We start from the raw sequence: 25,390 nt of genomic DNA, 5'->3' as shown, positions 1-25,390 counted from the left end.
GTTGGTGAATCCTATAAAACCTTACAATGCGTTCAGGTCACTAGGTTGGAACCAATCTATTATGGCTTTCACCTTCCCAGGATCCATCACAAACCCATCAGCCGATAAAATGACCCGGGAATGAAACTTCCTGAACAGAAAAAAAACATTTCTCAATTTCATCAAACAAAGAAAGAATTCTCCCTCAATCTTTGAAATATTACACGGATATGTTCCTGGTGAGAATCCAAATCAGGAGAGAAAATTCTATATCATCAAGATAAATCACAAGAAATCTCCCAAAGTAATCAGAGAAATATCATTCAGAGAGTTGTGAAATCCTGTTGGTGCATTGGAGAATCCAAATGGGAGGACGAGATTATGGAATAAAACCTCAGACGTTAAAGACGCCGATTCCCACTATCACCTGTCATGGTGCAAATCAAATTGTAATAAGCCCCTCATCTCCGCTCCGTACACCTCGTACACACGCGGCTCCGCTCCGTACGCCTCATACACACACGGCTCCGCTCCGTACACCTCGTACACGCGCGGCTCCGTTCCGTACACCTCGTACACACACGGCTCCGCTCCGTACACCTCGTACACACACGGCTCCGCTCCGTACACACGGCTCCGCTCCGTACACCTTGTACACACGCGGCTCTGCTCCGTACACCTCGTACATACGCGGCTCCGCTCCGTACACCTCGTACACACACGGCTCTGCTCCGTACACCTCGTACACACGCGGCTCTGCTCCGTACACCTCGTACACACGCGGCTCCGCTCCGTACACCTCGTACACGCGCGGCTCTGCTCCGTACACCTCGTACACACGCGGCTCTGCTCCGTACACCTCGTACACACGCGGCTCTGCTCCGTACACCTCGTACACACACGGCTCTGCTCCGTACGCCTCGTACACACGCGGCTCTGCTCCGTACACCTCGTACACACGCGGCTCTGCTACATCCACACTGTAAACCCCTCCTGACCCCACACATAAACTTCAGCTCATCCAGCACCATGACAACCAGCACAGCAGAGTCCTGCATCCACTGAGGCCCCTGATCATGTGACCCCTGACTCCTCCCCTCCTGTGACCTCATCACAGCTCCTGTGCGCACAGAGCAGCCATATATGTGGTGGCGGCTCTGCAGGTGGAGGTATGTGGAGACCCCATTACTGGGCGCAGGGGGCATTAACCCCTTCAGCACGGAGACTCTTTTGGGGTCTTGTGTTGCCCCTTTATAAGAATCATAAGGTTTTTGTTCTGTTTCCTGTAATAGATACATACGACCCAACTATGGAGACAGGAAGGGAGGAAACGTATTGTTCTCATAGTACAGGACCCCTTTACTGGCCCCACAGTGTAATGCCCCCATTATGCCCCTTATGCAGGATGTATGATGCCCCCCACAGCGTAATGCCCCCATTATGCCCCTTATGCAGGATGTATGATGCCCCCCACACAGTGTAATGCCCCCATTATGCCCCTTATGCAGGATGTATGATGCCCCACACAGTGTAATGCCCCCATTATGCCCCTTATGCAGGATGTATGATGCCCCCACACAGTGTAATGCCCCCATTATGCCCCTTATGCAGGATGTATGATGCCCCCACACAGTGTAATGACCCCATTATGCCCCTTATGCAGGATGTATGATGCCCCCCACAGTGTAATGCCCCATTATGCCCCTTATGCAGTATGTATGATGCCCCCACACAGTGTAATGCTCCCATTATGCCCCTTATGCAGGATGTATGATGCCCACCACACAGTGTAATGCCCCCATTATGCCCCTTATGCAGGATGTATGATGCCCCCACACAGTGTAATGCCCCAATTATGCTCCTTATGCAGGATGTATGATGCCCCCACACAGTGTAATGCCCCCATTATGCCCCTTATGCAGGATGTATGATGCCCCCACACAGTGTAATGCCCCCATTATGCTCCTTATGCAGTATGTATGAAGCCCCAACACAGTATAATGTTCCCCCAGTAGCGCCTGAGGTCCTGTAGTTGGAATAATCCCTCTGGAGTTGGTTTTCCCTTTGCCTGCTCCCCTACATGTAGACCCTCGAGCATGTATACATGCATTTAGGGGAGCAGGCCTTACTAGATATCGAGGCTTTGTACAGTAATATACCGCATGAGGATGGTATCAGAGGAGTAAGACATTTCTTGAAATCGAGATCAATAGAGTGTAGCAGACATAATGACTTCATGGAGGATCTTCTAAAATTCGCTATTACTCATAACTTCTTTCTTTTTGACAGGAAGTACTTCCACCATCTCAGGGGTACTGCGATGGGGAGCCACTGTGCACCCTCACATGCTAAAGTATTCCTGAGCTGGTAGGAGGAAACTACAATATTCAGGGATGATCATAAGTGGTGGCATCCATATATTGGGGTATGATATAGATATATTGACTACATTTTTATCATCTGGTCAGAGACGAGTGAGCAATCTTTTGAATTTGTCAGAGAGCTCAATATCCATAGAGTGGGCCTTAGATTTATATCAGAGTTTAATTATTACCAGCTGCCTTTCCTGGATGTACTAATCAAGAAGGATTGCAATGGGACCCTAGGAACACTCATCTATCATAAACCTTCAAGCACTAATAAACTATTGAAGTGGGATAGCCACCACCCCATCCTCATAAAAAGAAGAATACCCAAGGGCCAGTTTTTACGGTTGGGTACTGCTCTAATGTCACAGATTTTAATATACAGGCTATAGACCTGAACATCAGATTCAGGGAAAAAGGGTACTCATGGTACATTTTGGATTCCACATCATCGTTTGCAGAAAAATGGGAGAGACAGACACTCCTCCATCCCTAACCTAGAGACCAAGAAAAAGATTGGACAACACGAGTAAGAAAAACTTACGACAATCAGAGTGACTGTATCTTTCATATCCTCAGAAAACACTGGGATATACTTGTGGCTGATCCGGACCTGAGGGTCCTGTGGGATCTACTCCCACAATAACTTTCAGAAACGGTCAGACAATTAGGGACCATTTAGTGCATAGTTACTGTCAGGGAAATATTGAGAAAGTATTAACAATTTCTCTCTGTCCCTGAAACCCCTCTTCATCCCTCCCTTATCCACCATTTGTCACCAGAGGAGAGCTGAAACTACAGCTGTTGGTATGCAAAAAACAGTACAAGAAGTTCAGTAGCCTATTCTACTTAACATACAAATGCATCTCCTCTTAGCACAGACCTGGGATAGATTGACACCTTCCAGCATAGGGGCAGAGATGGAAGGAAAGAGGAAATGACTCGTTTAGGCTCAAAAGGGGTTTAACAAAGACTGCAGAATCTTCGAAATAACTAAAGTTTCATAATTCTCAAAATGAAGGGACCCATATTTTTAGTGACAGGGTCAGCTTGGGAATGATATGGATATTTTCCTGTCTCTGTAGGTCCCTCTGGGGGGCTGTGGCGCAAAAGTCCCAAATTAACAGATTGCAGCTATACCGTGTGAGGTCTCTTGAGAATGGTAAAATCATAACGGAAAAAAATGTATCACTTTCGGGCCTCTACGATCAACCCACAATAAGTTATCTCAAAAAACAGATATCTAATAAAGATATGAAGGCTGGAGACCAGCCCCCGTAATGTCATCCCAGGGGGTGTGTGGGCCGGTCTTTCACTTCAGCATAAAAGAATCTGCTGAGGTTGGAGTAGTATTCATTGCGGGAGTATATATTTATTATAGCAACGGATCTTGCTCGATAACAGTCAAATCAAGCTTAGTGTCTCCCCTTCACCTATATTGAATTGTCTCAGCGATCATTATAGTAAGTCTTCTTTAATCCTGTTTATTTTGTGTAACTACTTATGTATTGTATTGTCCACTTTTGTAAAATCTTGTATATTTTTCATAATACTGCCTCCCTTTTGGATTAAATATAAAATGTAATAATTCTTTTTCTTTTTTGCTGTAATTGTTCCCTCCCCCGAAGCCATACGCTATCAGAACGCAGGCGTCCGCCCAGGCCTGTATTATATTTCAAATCTGGACGGCGGTGGCAACAATTTATATTAACCCCTTGAAAGCCTGAGGCGTATTAGAACGCCCCAGGCCATCACCCCCGGTCCAGTTAGGGCTCCGGCTGTGAGCCTGCATTCAACCGAGCACATGTCAGCTGATTCTTAAAGCCCATCGGTGACCCCAGTGGTTGTCATGTAATTATCACTATGAGAGCCACCTAGTGGTCGGCGCTCATAGCACAGGAGCATTTCTGCTACATAGAGGTGATCTGCTCATCACCTCTATGTAGCAAAGGCGATCGGACAGTTGCTGCTTCTAGTCTCCTATGGAGACTATAGACGCAAGCAAAAAGTGTAAAAAAAAAGTTTTTAAAAATATTAAAAAAACATAAAAGTTTAAATCACCTCCCTTTCGCCCCAATCAAAATAAAATAATAAAAAAAAACAACCCACATACACATATTTGGTATTGCCGTGTTCAGAATCGCCCGATCTATCAATATAAAAAAAGAATTGATCCGAACGGTAAACGGCGTAACGAGAAAAAAATTCTAAACGCCAGAATTACTTTTTTTGGTCGCCGCAACATTGCAATAAAATGCAATAACGGGCGATGAAAACATCAGAGCTACTCCAAAATGGTACTAATAAAAACGTCAGCTCGGTGCGCAAAAAATAAACCCTCACCCGGCACCAGATCCCGAAAAATGGAGACACTACAAGTCTTGGAAAATGGTGCCTTTTTTTTTTTTTTAGCAAACTTTGGATTTTTTTTCACCACTTAAAAAAAAAAGAACCTATACATGTTTGGTGTCTACGAACTTGTAATGACCTGGAGAATAAGAAGGGCAGGTCAGTTTTAGCATTCAGTGAACGTGGTAAAAAAAAAACAAAAACATCTGTGGTATTGCACTTTTTTTGCAATTTCATTGCATTTGGATTTTTTTCCTGTTTTCCCGTACACGATATGGTAAAACCAGTAATGTCGTTCAAAAGTACAACTCATCCCGCAAAAAATAAGCCCTCACATGACCATATTAAAAATAAAAACGCTATGGCTCTGGGAACAAGGGAAGCTAAAAGCGAAAATGCAAAAACGGAAAATCCCAGGGTTAATTGGGCTATCGTGAAGCTGACAGTGATCGTACGGGGGCGTAGACACACATTCCATGCGTTGGAATCTGGAGGTGTGATGCTATACGCTCACTGGTCGCTTGCCAATACCTACGTAGTGGGTAGTCGGGATCGTGTGCTCGCCACTCCCTGACGAAATCCAGACAGAGTAACGGCAGCGGTGAGATATTGTGTGATCTCCCCGGTGTCGTCACTGTGGAACCCTGACAATTTCTATAAAAAACCTGCACCCAAGGGGACTTGGCTAGATAGAGGAATCTACGATTTCTTTAGATTTGCAGAACATTGTCCATTTAATTGGATGAGACCATGTAAATCTTTCTTGAGTTCCTCCATGCTTAAAATCTTTTTCTAGTGGGATTATTCCAACTGTAAATCCTCAGGACTAGTATATATGATCACACCTGCCCCTAGATTATGTAGGCAAGATCAAGAGGGAGTCTGGGAGGATTGTGGGGGGGCATTTGGGCAGTATACGCCATGGTTGGGACACCCCATTAGCGAGACATATGAACAGTGTACATTGAGATCAAACTGGAGACATCTCCTTTTGTATCATTGAGATGGTTAAACCCAATGTGAGAGGTGGTGATCACAATAGATGTATCCTCAAAAAAGAAAGTAAGTGGGTTGTTAGACTGGATTCACAAGCCCCTAAGGGACTCAATGAGCAAATTTCTTATGCCTGTTTTGTGTGAATACAGACCCATCCTGGATTATATTTTTAGATTGTATACTCTACCCATTGCTACTCAGTTCCCTGTGAATGGGATTCACATATTATTGTACTTCATCGAGATATCTGAGCTTCTATATCAGAATTATTACTTAGCAATTATTCCACATATACTATTTATTAATTAACAAGTGTGGTGATCCTTGTGTATCTCTAATTGTGCAATAGAGGTCAAATTTGACCATTTAGGAATATACTGTGGGCCATCATCCCATATCTTATGAAGTGATAAAGTAGATCTACTTGCCTATTGCATGATGGGAGGATGTGCAATACTTGTTTTTAGTCTCCCATGACGCTGATCTCAGAGATAGAAAAATCTTATGTTGGTGTAATGCAATCCAAAACCATTATGCGCTCCGGTGTGGAACGCATGCTTCTGGACATGCACAATCGCAGATAGGAGACCGTGATGCACTCCGGCGTGGAACGCACATGTCCCGGCACGTTTGTGCTTTCTGCCCGCCTGTCTCCGTTGTTTTGTGCTGGATTTTGGGGAATACTTGAGAATTTATTTTTGTTCCATCTGTCTTTAATTAATCCATCAGATAAGTCCTCAGAGAATTATAATTAGAGGAACCCATGGACACATTTGGATTTGTGAAGCTGACCTCCGCTCTCCTCTATTTCCTTTGAATTTATTGTGTGACCTTTATTTCAGAACAGTAGCTCTTGGTTTGTTTCACTTCCATGTGTAAATTGAATTTGACTCGTAGTCTTTGATATCTCTTTCAAACTTAGTTTTTTTGATGTCTGAGATCCATCCTCCAGACTTTGTAAATTCTTTTGCATATTTTGTTTGATTTTTGTATCCAAAAAGGCTTCTACACTTGGCGGAAAACTTTCAACTAGTTATTTTCAAGAAACAAATATCAAACGCTATGTGACTTGGTTATCCTTGGTTAGGTTTTTTTTTTTATTTAGATTGTGAGCCCCAATGGGGACAGCGATGATAATGTATGTAAAGCTCTGCGGAATATGTTGGCGCTATATAAAAATAAAGAATATATATATATATATATATATATATATAATATAATGTGGACATACACCCTGTAAAGCATGCAACTATGTTAACCACTTCCCGACAGCCCACTGTACATAAACGTCCGCGCTGCCTGGGCTCTGTGCAGCGCGGACGTTTAAAAACGGTGGGTGGTCTCGCAGCGCTCAGGACCCCCAGGGTCCTGCAAGCGCTGCGAGAGCGGTGCAGAGCGTTAGCTCTGACAGGGAACATCATCGGGACCTGATTGGATCAGGTCCCAGTGATGTTAACCCTTTGCTGCCTTCTATATGCCGCGATCTATCGTGATCGCGGCATATAGAAGACAGCAGGAGGAGAGGGGGTGGTATACTTACCTCTCCGAAGACCCCTGATACCTTTCAGGACCTTGGGTTGCTATGGCAGCTGGAGGTCACATGACAGCCTCCAGCTCTACCATATATGGTGTCCTGCCAGTGTCAGCCTGCAGCTGAAGCCTGGCAGGACACACTGACTGTGTGAAGATCTCATGTAATGTAATATATGTCTATTACATTACATGAGATCAGCGATCAGAAAAATAAAAATTAATGTCCCATACAGGGACTAAGTAAAACTGTAAAAAAAAGTTTAAAAAAAATGTTTTGAAACTGTTAAAAAAAAATACAAAATAAATTAAAATAAATAAAATATTAAACCGATAAATCCGTATATTTATGCAAAAATAAAAAAAGTATACATATTTGGTATCGCCGCGTCCGAAACAACCCGAGCTATAAAACTGTCACACTAATTAACTCCTTCTGTGCACACCGTAATAAAAATAAATAAAAAATGGAGGAAAAAACTATGCTTTTTCCTCATATCGCCAAACAAAAAGTGGAAAAAAATGCGATCAAAAAGCAAAATGGAAATAAAAATGGTACCGTTGAAAACGTCATCTTGTTCCGCAAAAAAAAGAGCGGTATGGCGGCTTATCAGCTTATCTATAAAATTGTTTTATTGTGTAAAAGCGCCAAAACATAAAAAAAATATACAGTAAATGTAATATCGCTGTAAACGTACCGACCCGAAGAATAACGCTGCCTGATCACTTTCACCACATGCAGAACGGCATACAAAAAAACCCTCAAAAAACAATTCCTGAATTGTTGGTTTTTGTTAATTTTACCTCCCAAAAAACGGAATAGAAAGCGATCAAAAAATGTCACGTACCCAAAAATGGTACCAATAAAAATGTCAACTCGTCCCGCAAAAAACAAGTCGTCACATGACTCTGTCGGCCGAAATATGGAAAAATTATAGCTCTCAAAATATGGTGATGCAAAAACTAGATTTTGCAAAAAAAAAAGCGTCTCTTAGTGTGTGACAGCTGTCAGTCATAAAAACCCGATATAAATCTGGTATCTCTGTAATCGCACCGACCCGAAGAATAAAGTAATCTAATCAGTTATATCACACGAGGAACGGCGTAAAAAAAAAAATAAAACCAATTCTTCACCTGCTACTGATTTGTTTATTATGTCTCCCAAAGATCGCAGTAAGGCTCTGCTCACATTTATCCTGCGCTCTGCGCTGAGCACTTACGCCAGAGTTTCCGTGTAAATCTCTGAAATACGTGATTCAGACGGAACCCATGACGGAAGATTCCCTGTAATGAGGCAGATATAGGCCACTGTGAATGCCGTCTGGCCTGTGATCCCACGGTGTCATTTGTTTTAGGCGTGCATAAAAGTGCGGTTGGCCACAGTTTTGTGCACTTCTGAAAAAAAGGACACCGCTAAACAGAGGCCAGACGGAGTCCAGAGCAACTCTGCTGCCTCATTACAGTGAATGGATCCTGCAGGGGTTTCATCTGAATTACATCACTTGGAAATTTAGATGGAAACCCCGATGTAAGTGCTCAGCCTAGAGCGCCGGATGTTACGTAAAATGTTCCCAATAAAAGCTTCAACTCAGTCCTCAAAAAAAGCTAGTCCCCACTCAGGTCCGTCATCTGTTAAAAATATAAGGGACTTCCAAGTTACTGGTAGCAGAAAGGCTCTGGAAAAGCGAAATGGCCCTTGCCCCCCCAAAAGAAATTCAGAAAATTTTGTGCTCCCAAATCCAAATGCCTATTCTACAATAATTTGTTCTCCAAATGTCAAATAGCACTCCGTCCCCCCCAGATCTCGCCGTATGCTTGAGCGGTACGATACAGCCACATATGGGGTATTGCCACTTTTAGAAGAAATTGTGTGACTCATTTCGGCACCATTTTTACCCATTGCCCTGTGTGAAAATGTAAAATCTGAGGGTAAAACATTTTTTTGTGGTAAAAATATAATTATGCTTTTTTCACTGCCCAATGGTATAAATTTAAAAATTAAAAAATACTCACTACTTCCCTAGATGAATTCCTTGAGAGGTGTAGTTTACAAAATGGGGTCACTTGTGGGGGTTCCTGCAGTTTCAGCATGTCAGCGACTCTCCAAATGTGACATGGTGTCTGCAACCTATCCCAGCCAACATAGCGCTCCTTTCTCTTCCGAACCCTGCCGTACACCAAAGCAGTGGTTTTCCCCCACATATGGGGTATCTGCGTACTCAGGAGAAATTGCACAACAAATTTCATTGTGCAATTTATCCTGTTACCCTTATGATAATACAAAATTAGGGAATGAAAAACATTTTTTGTGGGAAAAATGTGAAAATTTTATTTTTATGGCTCAATATTATAAACTTCTGTGAAGCACCTGGGGGTGCAAGGTGCTCACCACACATCTAGATAAGTTCCCTAAGGGGTCTAGTTTCCAAAATGATGTCACTTGTGGGGGGTTTCCACTGTTTAGGCACATTAGGGGCCCCCCAAATGCAACATGGCGTCCGCTAATTATTCAAACAAATTTTACATTCAAAAAGTCAAATGGCGCTCCTTCCCTTTCGAACCCTGCCGTGCGCCCAAACAGTGGTTTGCCTCCACATATGGGGTATCAGCGTGTTCAGGAGAAATTGCACAACAAACTTCATGGTGCAATTTATACTATTACCCTTATGATAATGCAAAATTAACGGATGAAAAACGTTTTTGTGGGAAAAATGTGAAAATTTTATTTTTACAGCTCAATATTATAAACTTCTGTGAAGCACCTTGGGGTTCAAGGTGCTCACCACACATCTAGATAAGTTCCCTAAGGGGTCTAGTTTCCAAAATGGTGTCACTTGTGGGGGGTTTCCACTGTTTAGGAACATCAGGGGCTCCCCAAATGCAACATGGCGTCCTCTAATTATTCAAACAAATTTTACATTCAAATGGCGCTCCTTCCCTTCCGAACCCTGCCGTGCGCCCAAACAGTGGTTTTCCCTCACATATGGGGTATCATCCCGCTCAAGAGAAATTGCACAAAAAATTTTGGGGTCCATTTTTTCCTGTTACCCCTGTGAAAATAAAAAAAATTGGGTCTAAAGTAACATTTTTGTGAAAAAAGTTAAATGTTAATTTTTTTCTTCCACATTCCAAAAATTCCTGTGAAGCACCTGAAGGGTTTAATAAAGTTATTGAATGTGGTTTTGAGCACCTTGAGGGGTGCAGTTTTTAGAATGATGTCACTTTTGGGTATTTTCAGTCATAAAGACCCCTCAAAGTGACTTCAAATATGATGTGGTCCCTAAAAAAATGTTTTTGTAAATTTTGTTGGAAAAATGAGAAATCGCTGGTCAACTTTTAACCCTTATAGCTCCGTAACAAAAAAAATTTTGGTTCCAAAATTGTGCTGATGTAAAGTAAACATGTGGGAAATGTTATTTATTAACTATTTTGTGTGACATATCTCTCTGATTTAAGGGCATGAAAATTCAAAGTTTGAAAATTGCAAAATGTTCAAAATTTTCACCAAATTTCTGATTTTTTCACAAATAAACGCAAGTGATATCGAAGAAATTTTACCACTATGCTGAAGTACAATATGTCACGAAAAAACAATCTCAGAATCAGGGGGATCCGTTGAAGCGTTCCAGAGTAATTACTTCATAAATTGACAGTGGTCAGAATTGAAAAAATTGGCCTGGTCACGAAGGCAAAAACAGGCTCTGGTGCGAAGTGGTTAATAAAACCAACACATTTGAAGAAAACCTAACAGGACTACAATTTGCAATACACAATTTCATCAGTTGTAACACTATAGGGGTCATCTACTAAATAGAGTGTATAGAGAGTTAACTACAATATGTGGGATGGACGTCAGATCCGCTATAAACATGTATTAGAAGACATTTATCTGACGCAATCAATCCCACAACATTAAACCTGTCTGTGGTTTCAAGACACTTTTCACAAAAACATAAAGGGGATATCAGATCCTTCAGATATTAGGAATAGAAAAGGTTTATAAACCATTAAGAGGTGGAGATATGAAAAGAAAAATCTTAAATAGAAAGTCATATTGGATATTTAGATTACAAACTAGAGCCCCACAGGGAATGGACATCAGACCGGATTAATATTACAGTGCAATTAATTGTATTTGTTTTTGATTTCCAGTGATTTTATTGAATGTCTCATGCGTGAGTTGTATTTGTGTATTCTCTTTTACTTCCATACAATACAGGGTTAAATTGTCTGAGAAGTGCTCAGTAATCAATGGACACCCAGGAAAGGGAAGGATATAAAAGTATCACAGAGACTCGCATGTTACAAATCAGGAATAAGCATTGGTTTCCTATGCGGGCACTTGGTGGTATGCCATCACAACAGTTTTATGAACTCACAATAAGGCTATGTGCCCACGTAGCAGATTTGATCCAGAGCGTTTTTGCCTCTCTCTGGCAGAAAAAAACGCATGCAGATTTACATGCTTTTTTTCTGCCAGAGAGAAGCATTTTTTCAGCGTTTTCGCATGCGTTTTTTCAAGCAGTTTTCCAAGCGATTTTGAGCATCTCTTGGAAAGTGCTTGACAAGTTGGTCACACTATATAAATCCCTGCAACCGACATGGATTTATATATTGTGACCAAGTAATAGTTAAAAAAAAAGAATAAGAATGGTAAAAAATAAAAAAAAAAGATTATACTCACCTTCCGATGTCTTCCTGGTGTCATCTCTGCTGCGTCCGGTCTCTTGCAATGCTTGCGCTGTTGTGAAGGACCTGCGGTGACATCATTGAGTCATGTGATGGGTCACATGACTCAGTGACGTCATGGCAGGTCCTTCACAACAGCGCAAGCATTGCAAGAGACCGGACGGCGTGGACAAAACACCGGGATGACATCGGAAGGTGAGTATAATCTTTATTTTTTGTATTAAATTCTTTTATTTACAGATTCTATGGTACCTGAGTCTGGAGGAGAGTCTTCTATCCTCCAGGCCTGGGTACCATCCGCACATTAGAACGCGTCAATTACGCAAGTACAGATGCAGTCTTGCGGTATTGGCGCGTTCTAATGCAAGTCAATGGCGGCGATTACGCTGCGTGTCCGCAAAATTAATGGACATGCTGCGTATTTTTGAGCGCAGCATAAACGCTGCGGAAAAATACGCAGCATGGGCATTGAAAGTGCGGATTTGCATTGGAGACCATGGGGGAAGGTTTACCAAGTGTTTCCCAAGCGTTTACGCTGCGGAAATTCCGCAGCATAAACGCTTGAAAAACGCATCGTGGGCACACAGCCTTAATGTGAGGTTTTAACAATATAGACAATGCTGGAGAATCCATCTCTCCTCCTTGCTCTACTTGAACCTTGAAATGTCCCTGACCAGGGCGGCTCCATGCGGTGATCTTCAGACAAAGTGCATTGAATAAACAGTGAGCTGACCTCCCTCTCCATTTTACCATTATATGCATGTTTTCCCTATAGTGATGAATATTTATTTTTGCTAAAACTGTGATATTTTCACTTTAAAACTTTTTTTAAACCTTTTTTATAAACTTTTTTTAAACAGCTCTCCTTAGTGCGATCATACAACACAGAAGCCTCTGATCGCTCCGGTGATGCACTGTACTACTGTAGTGCCGTGTATTATCACTACCTGTGCAATAGTAACGTCCCCATACACATGAGATAAGTGTTGGCTGATCGGTCATTTGGCAGACGGTTATCTCTCCCGACTCCCCCATACACACAAATATTCCAGCTTTTCTGTGGTCTGTATGAGAGAGTCGCCTCCAGACTCCTCTAGCGGAGGATTATCTACAGGAAGAACAAACATTTTAGCCTCTGAAATTCAGGATCACAGATCCTTCTCTGCCCTGACATTATCTGTTGGGAGGCCCCCAAATACATTATATAGTCAACCAAACCCCCCGAAATCAGTGCTTTCATGCAGCTTTAGTCTAATGTGTCTGGGGGCGTTAAAAGGTAACTTATTGAATGCTGCCTCTGGCCCGGCCTAATAGACTTTCGTACATTGCAGGCCCAAACACCATTATTAGGCATTTAAGTATCATAGTAACTAGGCAGCCCCATACTATTGAGTACTTGGGGGAGGAAGGTCATTCAGCCGAACTCTGTCAAACCTTCTTAGATGCCATGTTTGCTTTTTGCAGGAGCAAGTGGTTAAACTGCCAGGGATTTTATTGCAGCCGCACCCATGCCATCCCTGTGGTGTACATCTATGTTCTGGTGCTCAAAAGAATTCATATAAGAACAAACACAAATGTTTAACATGTTAAAAAATGACAATGTGTCTTCTGCTTTTTGCATGTTTTTTTTTCTACAAGAATTGTTGGTGACAGTTTTCTTTTGAAACTTTTTAATATCTGCTTTTTTCTGTTTTTTTTTTCTTGTAATATAGGAAAGCCTAAGGCCAGAAGTAAACCCCATAATACACTGTACATGTAGACTTTAGTATCAAATCATTTCTGTCCACGGTGTTTGTGCAAACAAAACAGCTTTTATAAAAGCCTCACACTTCTGTGTGTGAATCAGACATGAGATCTAACTTGATAGAAGATTACAGTCCGGGGAAGACGGGAAACATTCATATAGATGGCCAGTGGTGCAGTAGTCAGTGACGGACTCTGGCCAAATATGGTTTTAGATCCGTAGTAGAAGATGTTGCCTCATCATGACGTAGTTATTTCTCATGTCACTTGTAATGAATATCTCCTGCAGTATTGCTAATTCCAATTCCATTGTCGGAAAATGGGACGAGAATTAGCGTTATGGAAGGTGTCATGAACTCACAAAGAGATGACACCGGGGAGATTACATAATCTCTCACCGTTGTCGTCACTCTGTGGGGATATGTGTATATGCCCCCGTACGGTCACTGTCAGCTTCACGATAACCCAATTATTATTGTTCGCTGCCACCACCGTCCAGATTTGAAATATAATACAGGCCTGGTCGGACGCCTGCGTTCTGGTAGGGTATATGGCTTCGGGGGAGGGAACGATTACAGAGCAAAAGAAACAGGACTATTACATTTTATATTTAATCCAAAAGGAAGGCAGTGTTATGAAAAATATACAAGGATTTTACAAAGGGGACAATACAGTACAGAATATACAGTTACACAATATAAACAGGATTAAAGAAGACTTACGTAATAGATCGCAGAGACAATTCCGTTTAGCTGGAGGGGGGCGCCCCACTTATTGATTTGACTGTTATCGAACAAGATCCGTTTATTATAGTCTCTATACCCCCCTGGCAATGAATACTCATCCATCCTCCTTGGATTCTTTTATGTCTAAGGGGAGACCTGCCCACACAGCACCTGGGATGACATTAAGGGGGCTGGCTCTACCATTTTTTCCGTTATGAATTTACCTTCCTTTAGAGACCACACATGACATAGTTGTCTGTTATTTTGTTACTTTTGCACCCCAGCTACCTGGAGGGACTCACAGCTACGATAAAATAAGCATATTGTTCCTTGGCTGACCCTGCCACTAAAAACATGGGTCCCATTATTAGCGGAGTTATAGAACTTACAGTATTTCATATTTCGTATCAGCTCCGGACATCCTGAAGTTTGTGTTAAACCCCTTTGAAGCCTAAATTAGTTTTCCTTCAATCTCTGCCCCTGCTGGAAGGTGTCAACCTATCCCAGGTCTGTGCTATGGGGAGATGCATTCCTATGTTAAGTGGGTCAGTAGCACCTTTTGTGCTGCATTTGTCTACAAGTGACTTCTGCTGTGTGTGTTAAATTGCATGGAAACAGTTGGTTTGGTCCAAATGGTGGATAAGGAAGAGGTGAGAGAGAAGAGGGGTTTGGGAGAAATTGTTAATATTTTCTCAATATTTCCCTGACGGTGAGTCTATGAGAAACGTATTCAGCTGCAGACTCCGAGGAAGAAACTGCTTGTTGTCTGTGGCCTTAAATATATAGGTTTTATTACTAGATGTAAAGAAAAAACGAAATACTGTCAAATAATAAATCTCCTTATATGTTTCCCCTCGTTATCTCCAATAGCACAGGATTTTTATGATGTTCCATCGGCTTATCTTCTCATTCAGGTCTCTACAATACCGGATCCTCTCAGTTCAGATCTTCTATATAACAAAATTTTCCTGATTTACCTGATATGGACAGGGAAAAGATGGCGGAGAGGATATTCCACCTCACCCTAGAGATCCTCTTCCGGATTACTGGAGAGGTGAGAGATTCTGATGACGTCACATTACATCAATCTTATCTATAGGAATAACAGACGGACAGAACTGGAGAGGTGAGGACTCTGGAAATGTCTGTAGTGAGATTTATTAATGTTTCTCTCCATAACCAGCGATTAATCACGGGGCCTCCACCTTACCTCCTGATACATGAGGACATCAATGACCAGAAGATCCTAGAACTTGCCTACAAGATGATTGAGCTTCTGACTGGAGAGGTGACACTGCTGGGAATTCTGGGACATTATACAGTAACGCTATGGAGGGATCGGGGGGATGACGGTATCATTGTATGTGTCAGGTTCCTATAAGATGTCAGGATGTTGCCGTCTATTTCTCCATGGAGGAGTGGGAGTATTTAGAAGGACACAAAGATCTGTACAGGGACTTCATGATGGAGGTTCCCAAGCCCCTCACATCACCAGGTAATAGACAGGACTAAATACACACAACCTATAATTATCTGTATGTAAAGAATGAATTCAGCCCCTGTATGTGTTTCCTCCAGATATATCCAGTAAGAGGACAACACCAGAGAGATGTCCCCATCCTCTTCTTCCACAGGACTGTAAACAAGAAGATCCCAATGTTCCTCAGGATCATCAGGTAGATGGAGAGAAGGTGTCATGAGATCTCCCCTATGATGTGTAGACGGCTGTGAAGGTCTTGTGCTCAGTCTTGTTTTATCCACCAGTATTATATGTTTTATACTTGTGTAATGAGAACGGTGGAGATGGCAGGATTAGAGCTGATCATAGATGGGACTTCTCCATCTGTCTGTGACTTTTACAAAATTTGTTTCAGGGTGAAGATCTGACCCATATTAATACTACAGAGACATATGTGAGGGGTGATGAGTGGTGTAAGGAGGAGATTCCTACATATGACTACCCAGGTGAGTAGTAACCACTAAATGCAGAGAAGTCACAGATTCTTCTCTGTCACCGGCTGTGGCTGCTTTATCGGTGGTGTAGTCTGGCCGTATAGCAATCGTGCGATCACCATTTTGCCACTAGACCACAACATTCTCCTCCGTCCGAAAATGTTCAATTTACTTTGGGAAATTGTGAAAGCCCTTTTCTATAGAACTTACAACCTGGAGGATCCACCTACCCCCTGGGATTAGGAGACGCTGACCGTTACCTGCCCAGGTCTGTAAACTACAAAGCCAAATGACAGTGTACGTAGAATGTGCTGACAAGTGAGAAAATCACTTGAAGAAAAATATTTTGATTGGCCTGTAAGAGAAAGCGGAGGGTAATGATGGTGTTGGCTTCCTAGATCCCTGATATCTTATTGGATGAATCTACCTTCTCTCCCTTCTGTGCTGCTGAATGTTCTCATATGGTCCCTACAAGACCAGGTCCAGTCTTTCCAGACTTTTTTGATCGACAACATTAAATGTGCAGTGAGGCCAAGTGTGAATTTCTGTACAATAACAACAGAGTTTCCCTTTATCCTGATTTTTCAATATCTTTTAAAACCAACTAACTTCAAACAGGATTGTGATAAACTACATAAAAAACATTACACCTGTGCCATGATATATCTCTAAGCTGTGGGTGGCTGATGGCTGTAATATACATTTATTCACGCCTGCAGGAGATGTGTTGGCTCCAGCCCTGGTTTCATGGAGTCACTCCACGTCATAAATTCCATTATGTTTTCGATCCTAAGAAATTCAGATTACTGCACAATCTCTCCTGAAATGGGGGCGATAATACTTTCTCTACTCTTCTGCTCAGGACTCATAGTAGCTCCAAAGGTCCAACATAAATGAGTGTGACTCCAGTTTAGTGTTGGATTTCTCCCTTCATGCATATGTAGTAGTTGGGGATGTTACATGTTTTTATATTCTTTCTTTTTTTACAAGTTCATTCTGTATGACAGTTTCATTGTGGTTGGATCGGCCTTCCTCACTTATGTGACGCTGTAACTCCCTGGTAGTCTTTCAAAAAGAAGGTCTCCATTGCCTCTTCCAAATGCTCGAGATCTAAATTTAAGACACCTCAGCTCTGCAGTATTATAAAAAGTTCTCTTTGAACGTCTAATATTTCTTCTTGACACTCATCTGACAGAAAATATTGTCCCTTACGATAGTTTAGATTGCCAAGAGCCACAGAGCCCCATACTCTAATTACCCCAGAGAGGTTTCACCACTAGTTACTCATTTATTACTGATGAAGACTGTTGAGTTTGATCATTTCAGTCGATGTTTTATTGTGTATAGTCACAGTTTTTGACTTCAGTAATCCTCTGATTTAACCTCTTCAGGCACCCAGTTTTCTGTTCCTAATCAGGGCCATTTTTCAAATCTGACGTTTGTCACTTTACGTGGTGATAACTTTGAAATTCTTCACAAAGGATAATAGGAAACAAATGGACCTTACAAATTATTTTTCAACTTCTTTTGAATGTGACAATACCCTATATATGGTTGTACACTACTGTCTGGGCACATGGCAGGTTAAGAAGGGAAGGAGCGACATTTAGCTATTAGAAATGCAGATTTTGCTGGAATAGTTCCCAGACACAATGTATTGGGGGCACTGTTTATGGTCACCTGGAAGCTCGAAAGATGGCCACCACGAACAGGCTTGCCTTATCTAACCCATTTATAGATTTCAAAAATTACTTTGCTCATCACCCTTTAACCCCTCTACATGGATCTGGACTAACACAGAGATCCCTAGGCTTGGGCCACGGTGTTACCTGCTGTTCTGTGGAGAGAGATAGGAAGAAGAATAGTCAGATAGCCGGGTCAGAACCAGGAGGACAGAGAAAATACTAAATCAGAAGACACAAGAGTAGTCAGTAAACGGGCCGAGGTCACAACAGGAAACAAATACACAAGCCGGGAGCTGTGCACAGAGGACTGAACCAGAGGAGAACAAGGCTGTATCTGGCAGCTCCCGGCAATATGCTCCGAGCTTTAGTAGGGTGCGGTGCTTTCCAAATGGCTGAAGCAGGGAGCAGATTACTTCAGCTGGACAGCACACACACCCATACTGCCAGACTGGATGGTACTACTGGTCCCAGGCTCCCTAATCTTAGTGGCAGTGCAGAGCCTGCACCACCCAGAGCTTCTGGTTCTAACGTCTCTTCCATCACAAGTGCCGCCTGCGGAATGAATAAGGCTTCTCCTGGTGACAGAAGGAGACGTCACACAAGTCGAAGCAGGAGGAGAAGTAGATGTCCCAGAGGAGATGGTACACACCTTTTGCAGAAGCCCTAATATAACAAAATGGCAGAAAACCAGAGCAGTAGAAATCCCCATAAAGTGACTCCATTTTGGAAATTATAACCCTCAGTGAATTAATCTATAGGAGAAGTGACTATTATGACTTCACAGTCACTTTCCAAAAATTAGCACACGGTGGAGGATGGAGAGTGAAAATTGCAAATATGCCATTTTATTACCCAACACATAGTGTCCAGATTGTGCTCCAGGAGACACACACCATCAATTAAGTGGGTTCTTCTCACTATAGTAATGCCAAATACATGGATGCTAAATGTGGTTTGGGCGCACTGCAAGGCTCAGAAGCGAGGGGGAGATCTGACTTTGGGAGAGCGGATATTGCTGGATTGGTTTATGGAAGCCATGTTGATTCTCAAGAGCCTTTGAGCCACTAATAATGTGGAAACCTCTGTTTATCCATTGACAGATGATGGACTTGAGTGGGGACTTGTTTTTTGTGAGATGAGTAGAAGTTTTTATTGGTGTCATTTTTGCCTACATAACATTTTTTGATGGCCTCTTATTCCATATTTTGGAGGCAGAATGAACAAACAGTTGGACACCACGCTCTACTGGTTCATCCTATGAGGTTTTCTATTAGACTGTGAACTGTCATTCTGTCAATAACTTGCCATTCCTACAGGCATTTTAAGTACAATTATCACAAGAATCCCATAGAAAAATAAATAAAGATTGCATACCACTTCTAAATCAATCTAAACAAACACATCTCTGGGCTACATGCTATTCCAGGAAAATGAAGATATATATGCTCAAGTTTAAAAATCAATTTTATTAGACACAAATCGAAAAAATAGAGGAATATTGAAAATATTTTAAATATTCCTCTATTTTTTAGATTTGTGTCTAATAAAATAGATTTTTAAACTTGAGCATATATCTCTTCATTTCCCTGGATTAGCATGTAGCCCAGGGATGTGTTTGTTTAGACATTTTAAGTAGAAATCTTCAAAAATATAAATTTCAGGGACATTTTATTCAAAATTAATAATTGTGTTTTTTTTCTTGGTAGATGACTGTACCAGGAGATCAGATGAACAGGAGATTTTTAAATCTGACGATCTTGAGATCCCACAAGATACAATTGAAGTGAATGCCATTACTCCAGATATACCATCATCCCTTCACAGCAAACATCAATCATCTGATCCTATGAAACAGGTCCTATCTTCTGATTCATTACCGACTACTAAGGAAAATCAAAATAAAATAAGCATTAATAAACGAACTGCTCCTAAAGCAAAGAAATCTTTTTCACGTTCAGAAAATGGAAATAGTTTTACCCTTGAAAAGTCTATTCTTAAACATCAAAAAATACACACAGCGGACAATAGATTGTTTTGTTCCAAATGTGGAAAATGTTTTAACCAGAAATCAGTTTTTGTTGATCACCAGAGAACCCACACAGGAGGGAAGCCTTTTTCATGTTCAGAATGTGGGAAATGTTTTAAACGGAAAGCGCATCTTGATAACCACCAGAGAATTCACACAGGGGAAAAGCCCTTTTCCTGTTCAGAATGTGGGAAATGTTTTAACCAGAAATCAGCTTTGGTTAACCACCAGAGAACCCACATAGGGAAGAAGCCTTTTTCATGTTCAGAATGTGAGAAATGTTTTAACCAGAAAGCGCATCTTGATAGCCACCAGAGAACCCACACAGGGGAGAAGCCCTTTTCCTGTTCAGAATGTGGGAAATGTTTTTACCAGAAATCAGCTTTAGTTAAGCACCACAGAACCCACACAGGGAAGAAGCCTTTTTCATGTTCAGAATGTGAGAAATGTTTTAACCAGAAAGCGTATCTTAAAAACCACCAGAGAACCCACATAGGGGAGAAGCCTTTTTCATGTTCAGAATGTGGGAAATGTTTTAACCGGAAAGCGCATCTTGATAGCCACCAGAGAACCCACACAGGGGAAAAGCCCTTTTCCTGTTCAGAATGTGGGAAATGTTTTAATCGTAAAATGATTCTTGATAGACACAAGAGAACTCACACAGGGGAGAGGCCTTTTTCTTGTTCAGAATGTGGGAAATGTTTTAATCATAGAATGATTCTTGAAAGTCACAAGAGAACCCACACAGGGGAGAAGCCCTTTTCCTGTTCAAAATGTGGGAAATGTTTTACAAGGAAATCAGGTTTGATTAAGCACCAGAGAACCCACACAGGGGAGAAGCCCTTTTCCTGTTCAGAATGTGGGAAATGTTTTAATCGTAAAATGATTCTTGATAGTCACAAGAGAACCCACACAGGGGAGAAGCCCTTTTCCTGTTCAGAATGTGGGAAATGTTTTAACCAAAAATCAGTTTTGGTTGCGCACCAGAGAACCCACACAGGGGAGAAGCCTTTTTTATGTTCAGAATGTGGGAAATGTTTTAATCATAAATCACATCTTAATAAACACCAGAGAACCCACACAGGGGAGAAGCCTTTTTCATGTTCAGAATGTAGAAAGTGTTTTACAGACAAATCATCTCTTGTTACACATCAGAGAACTCACACAGGGGAGAAGCCTTTTTCATGTTCAGAATGTGGGAAATGTTTTAACCATAAATCACATCTTACTAAACACCAGAGAACCCACACAGGGGAGAAGCCTTTTTCATGTTCAGAATGTAGAAAGTATTTTACAGACAAATCATCTCTTGTTACACATCAAAGAACTCACACAGGGGAGAAGCCTTTTTCATGTTCAGAATGTGGGAAATGTTTTAACCAGAAATCAGCTTTGATTAAGCACCAGAGAACTCACACAGGGGAGAAGCCTTTTTCCTATTCTTCTTTTTTTTAATGCAAGAAATTTTTATTGAGATTTTTTCATTAGTTTTTTTTTTTTTACAAAACAAGAAATCAGTACATAGAAATAATAAAATAACATACCATAGGGATCACATACATGCATCTCTCCTATATATCCTTTCAGCTTGCCCATTACCGTCTGATAACTTTCAGTTACTATTTCTTACAATTAACATTCCACATTCTTGATATCTTTTATATAACCTTAATATTGTAATAAACATTATAATCCTATACACATATAGGTGTGCTATATTACCCATACCACATGTATATTGGAATTCCTTAACATTACAATGAAACATTAGACCTCACCAATACCCCCCTTCTCCCATAAGTCAATGTCTCTCCAACAATAACCCCCTTGATGGCATTCCAGGTGTATCCAACCATAAGCCCCATATTTTCTCTAATTTATTCATTCAGTTTTGTTTTTTATATACCCCTTTTTGTAATCTGATAATATTATTTACCTTATTTTTGCATTCACTAATTTCTGGAGGTGAGGGGTTAATCCATTTGGATGCAATATGTTTCCTAGTTTTAAATAAAATACGTGAAATCCCTATTGAAATTGGGTCAAATTCCATATCATCCTCTAATATACCTAATAGGCATTTTTTGGGTCTGGTTGAATATCTATTTTATATACCCTCTTTATAATAGACAGAACTCCTTTCCAGTATTTACCTATCTCCCGGCATTCCCATAGCGTATGTAATAGGCCCGCAGCATCCATGTTACATCTTGGACATTCAGCATCAGTCCGGTATCCTATGTTACATAGGAATCTAGGCGTCTTATATTTCCTGTGTATTAATATGATCTGGGAAAATCTCTGCCCCTCATGTAAAGATAATTGGGGTACCAGTTCTAATACCGCTCTCCATTGATCCTCAGAAATTGGACCTATATCTTCCATCCATTTTTGTCTAGCTGGAGAAGGAAATATTTTTAAATAATTATCAAGAAGGACTCAGTAAATATCAGAAATACGACCCTTAGTATTTCCCTTCTCTAATACCAGCTTAACAAAAGTATTATTTTCTACCCAAAAGGGAGTCCATCTTGATTGTGCATTAAATGAATGCCGAAACTGTAGATATTTATACAATTGTTTATTTGTCAACCCAAACTCCCCCTTTAATTGATCAAAGGACTTAAGTATCCCTTCAGACAATGTTTTATATCGTATATACAGTACAGACCAAAAGTTTGGACACACCTTCTCATTAAAAGATTTTTCTGTTTTTTCATAACTATGACAATTGTACATTCACACTGAAGGCATCAAAACTATGAATTACCACATGTGGAATTAGATACTTAACAAAAGAGTGTGAAACAACTGAAAATATGTCTTATATTCTAGGTTCTTCAAAGTAGCCACCTTTTGCTTTGGTGACAGCTTTGCACACTCTTGGCATTCTCTTGATGAGCTTCAAGAGGTAGTCACCGGAAATGGTCTTCCAACAATCTTGAAGGAGTTCCCAGAGATGCTTAGCACTTGTTGGCCCTTTTGCCTTCACTCTGCGGTCCAGCTCACCCCAAACCATCTTGATTTGGTTCAGGTCTGGTGACTGTGGAGACCAGGTCATCTGGCGTAGCCCCCCATCACTCTCCTTCTTGGTCAAATAGCCCTTACACAGCCTGGAGGTGTGTTTGGGGTCATTGTCCTGTTGAAAAATTAATGATGGTCCAACTAAACGCAAAACGGATGGAATAGCATGCCGCTGTAAGATGCTGTGGTAGCCATGCTGGTTCAGTATGCCTTCAATTTTGAATAAATCCCCAACAGTGTCACCAGCAAAGCACCATCACACCTCCTCCTCCATGCTTCACGGTGGGAACCAGGCATGTAGATTCCATCCGTTCACCTTTTCTGCATCGCACAAAGACACCGTGGTTGGAACCAAAGATCTCAAATTTGGACTCATCAGACCAAAGCACAGTTTTCCACTGGTCTGATGTCCATTCCTTGTGTTCTTTAGCCCAAACAAGTCTCTTCTGCTTGTTGCCTGTCCTTAGCAGTGGTTTCCTAGCAGCTATTTTACCATGAATGCCTGCTGCACAAAGTCTCCTCTTAACAGTTGTTGTAGAGATGTGTCTGCTGCTAGAACTCTGTGTGGCATTGACCTGATCTCTAATCTGAGCTGCTGTTAACCTGTGATTTCTGAGGCTGGTGATTTAGATAAACTTATCCTCAGAAGCAGAGGTGAGTCTTGGTCTTCCTTTCCTGGGACGGTCCTCATGTGAGCCAGTTTCTTTGTAGCGCTTGATGGTTTTTGCAGCTGCACTTGGGGACACTTTCAAAGTTTGCCCAATTTTTCCGACTGACTGACCTTCATTTCTTAAAGTAATGATGGCCACTCGTTTTTCTTTACTTAGCTGCTTTTTTCTTGCCATAATACAAATTCTAACAGTCTATTCGGTAGGACTATCAGCTGTGTATCCACCAGACTTCTGCACAAAACAACTGATGGTCCCAACCCCATTTATAAGGCAAGAAATCCCACTTATTAAACCTGTCAGGGCACACCTGTGAAGTGAAAACCATTTCCGGTGACTACCTCTTGAAGCTCATCAAGAGAATGCCAAGAGTGTGCAAAGCAGTCATCAAAGCAAAAGGTGGCTACTTTGAAGAACCTAGAATATAAGACATATTTTCAGTTGTTTCACACTTTTTTGTTAAGTATATAATTCCACATGTGTTAATTCATAGTTTTGATGCCTTCAGTGTGAATGTATAATTTTCATAGTCCTGAAAATACAGAAAAATCTTTAAATGAGAAGGTGTGTCCAAACTTTTGGTCTGTACTGTATGTTATATATGTTTTATATTGTATAAATTTCTTTATCCACCCAACTTCGGAATCCCTCTAATTTATAGAACTCTTCATATTTATAATTAAAGCATATAGATGTAGATTCATTGCTGTCTCCTATTTCCATTATATCTTTACCCCTATCCCAGACCTCGTAGAGTAGAGCAAGTGTAGGGTATATTGATTTCTTGTGTGCGAGGTCATTCAGTTCCACTATATGAATAGGAATATTCCAAGATGTTCCTGAAGTAATTAACCGCTTAATACTATTTGGGTTTGCAGCGCTATGACACCCACCCAAATGTTACAATTGCGCTGCCATATAATACAGTGGGGCAAGAAAGTATTTAGTCAGCCACCAATTGTGCAAGTTCTCCCACTTAAAAAGATGAGAGAGGCCTGTAATTGACATCATAGGTCGACCTCAACTATAAGAGACAAAATGAGAAAACAAATCCTGAAAATCACATTGTCTGATTTGGAAAGAATTTTTTTTCAAATTTTGGTGGAAAATAAGTATTTGGTCAATTACAAAAGTTCATCTCAATACTTTGTTATATATCCTTTGTTGGCGATGACAGAGGTCAAACGTTTTCTGTAAGTCTTCACAAGGTTGGCACACACTGTTGCTTGTATGTTGGCCCATTCCCCCATGCAGATCTCTAGAGCAGTGATGTTTTGGGGCTGTCGCTGGGCAACACAGACTTTCAACTCCCTCCAAAGGTTTTCTAAAGGGTTTTGATCTGGAGACTGGCTAGGCCACTCCAGGACCTTGAAATGCTTCTTACGAAGCCACTCCTTTGTTGCCCTGGCAGTGTGCTTGGGATCATTGTCATGCTGAAAGACCCAGCCACGTTTCACCTTCAATGCCCTTGCTGATGTAAGGAAGTTTGCTCTCAAAATCTCACGATACATGAGCCCATTCATTCTTTCATGTACACGGATCAGTCGTCCTGGTCCCTTGGCAGAGAAACAGCCCCAAAGCATGATGTTGCCACCCCCATGCTTCACAGTAGGTATGGTGTTCTTTGGATGCAACTCAGCATTCTTTCTCCTCCAAA

At 41.3% G+C, this 25,390-nt stretch overlaps 1 protein-coding gene across 2 annotated transcripts; it reads left to right on the top strand.

The window, feature by feature from the left end:
* The first annotated feature begins 1,086 nt into the window (after nt 1–1,086).
* LOC141229249 (uncharacterized) lies at nt 1,087–21,584 on the top strand. 2 transcript variants are annotated; one of them, XM_073667437.1, is made up of 7 exons: nt 1,087–1,148; nt 15,292–15,431; nt 15,561–15,665; nt 15,749–15,872; nt 15,956–16,053; nt 16,252–16,342; nt 19,722–21,584. In XM_073667437.1, the coding sequence occupies exons 2-7, from the start codon at nt 15,360–15,362 to the stop codon at nt 21,494–21,496; spliced, it is 2,265 nt and encodes a 754-aa protein (XP_073523538.1). In that variant the 5' UTR covers nt 1,087–1,148; nt 15,292–15,359; the 3' UTR covers nt 21,497–21,584. The 2 variants fall into 2 exon arrangements, with proteins under 2 accessions (XP_073523538.1, XP_073523539.1); XM_073667438.1 differs by lacking the exon at nt 1,087–1,148 and adding an exon at nt 2,187–2,404.
* Nucleotides 21,585–25,390: the final 3,806 nt, after the last annotated feature.

Source organism: Phyllobates terribilis, unplaced genomic scaffold, assembly GCF_046119375.1.
Source record: "Phyllobates terribilis strain yellow unplaced genomic scaffold, ASM4611937v1 Scaffold_470__1_contigs__length_1423970, whole genome shotgun sequence".
NCBI lineage: Eukaryota > Metazoa > Chordata > Amphibia > Anura > Dendrobatidae > Phyllobates > Phyllobates terribilis.
The sequence above is the reverse complement of the archived record's forward strand: the minus strand, read 5'-3'. Positions and strand labels throughout refer to the sequence as shown.

Excerpts from the sequence above, each read along its gene's own strand:
- LOC141229249 (XM_073667437.1), top strand. The coding sequence starts at position 15,360 with ATGGACAGGGAAAAGATGGCGGAGAGGATATTCCACCTCACCCTAGAG. Across the intron at positions 15,873-15,955 it reads CAAGCCCCTCACATCACCAG|ATATATCCAGTAAGAGGACA; the intron begins GTAATAGACAGG and ends TGTTTCCTCCAG. Across the intron at positions 16,054-16,251 it reads ATGTTCCTCAGGATCATCAG|GGTGAAGATCTGACCCATAT; the intron begins GTAGATGGAGAG and ends AATTTGTTTCAG.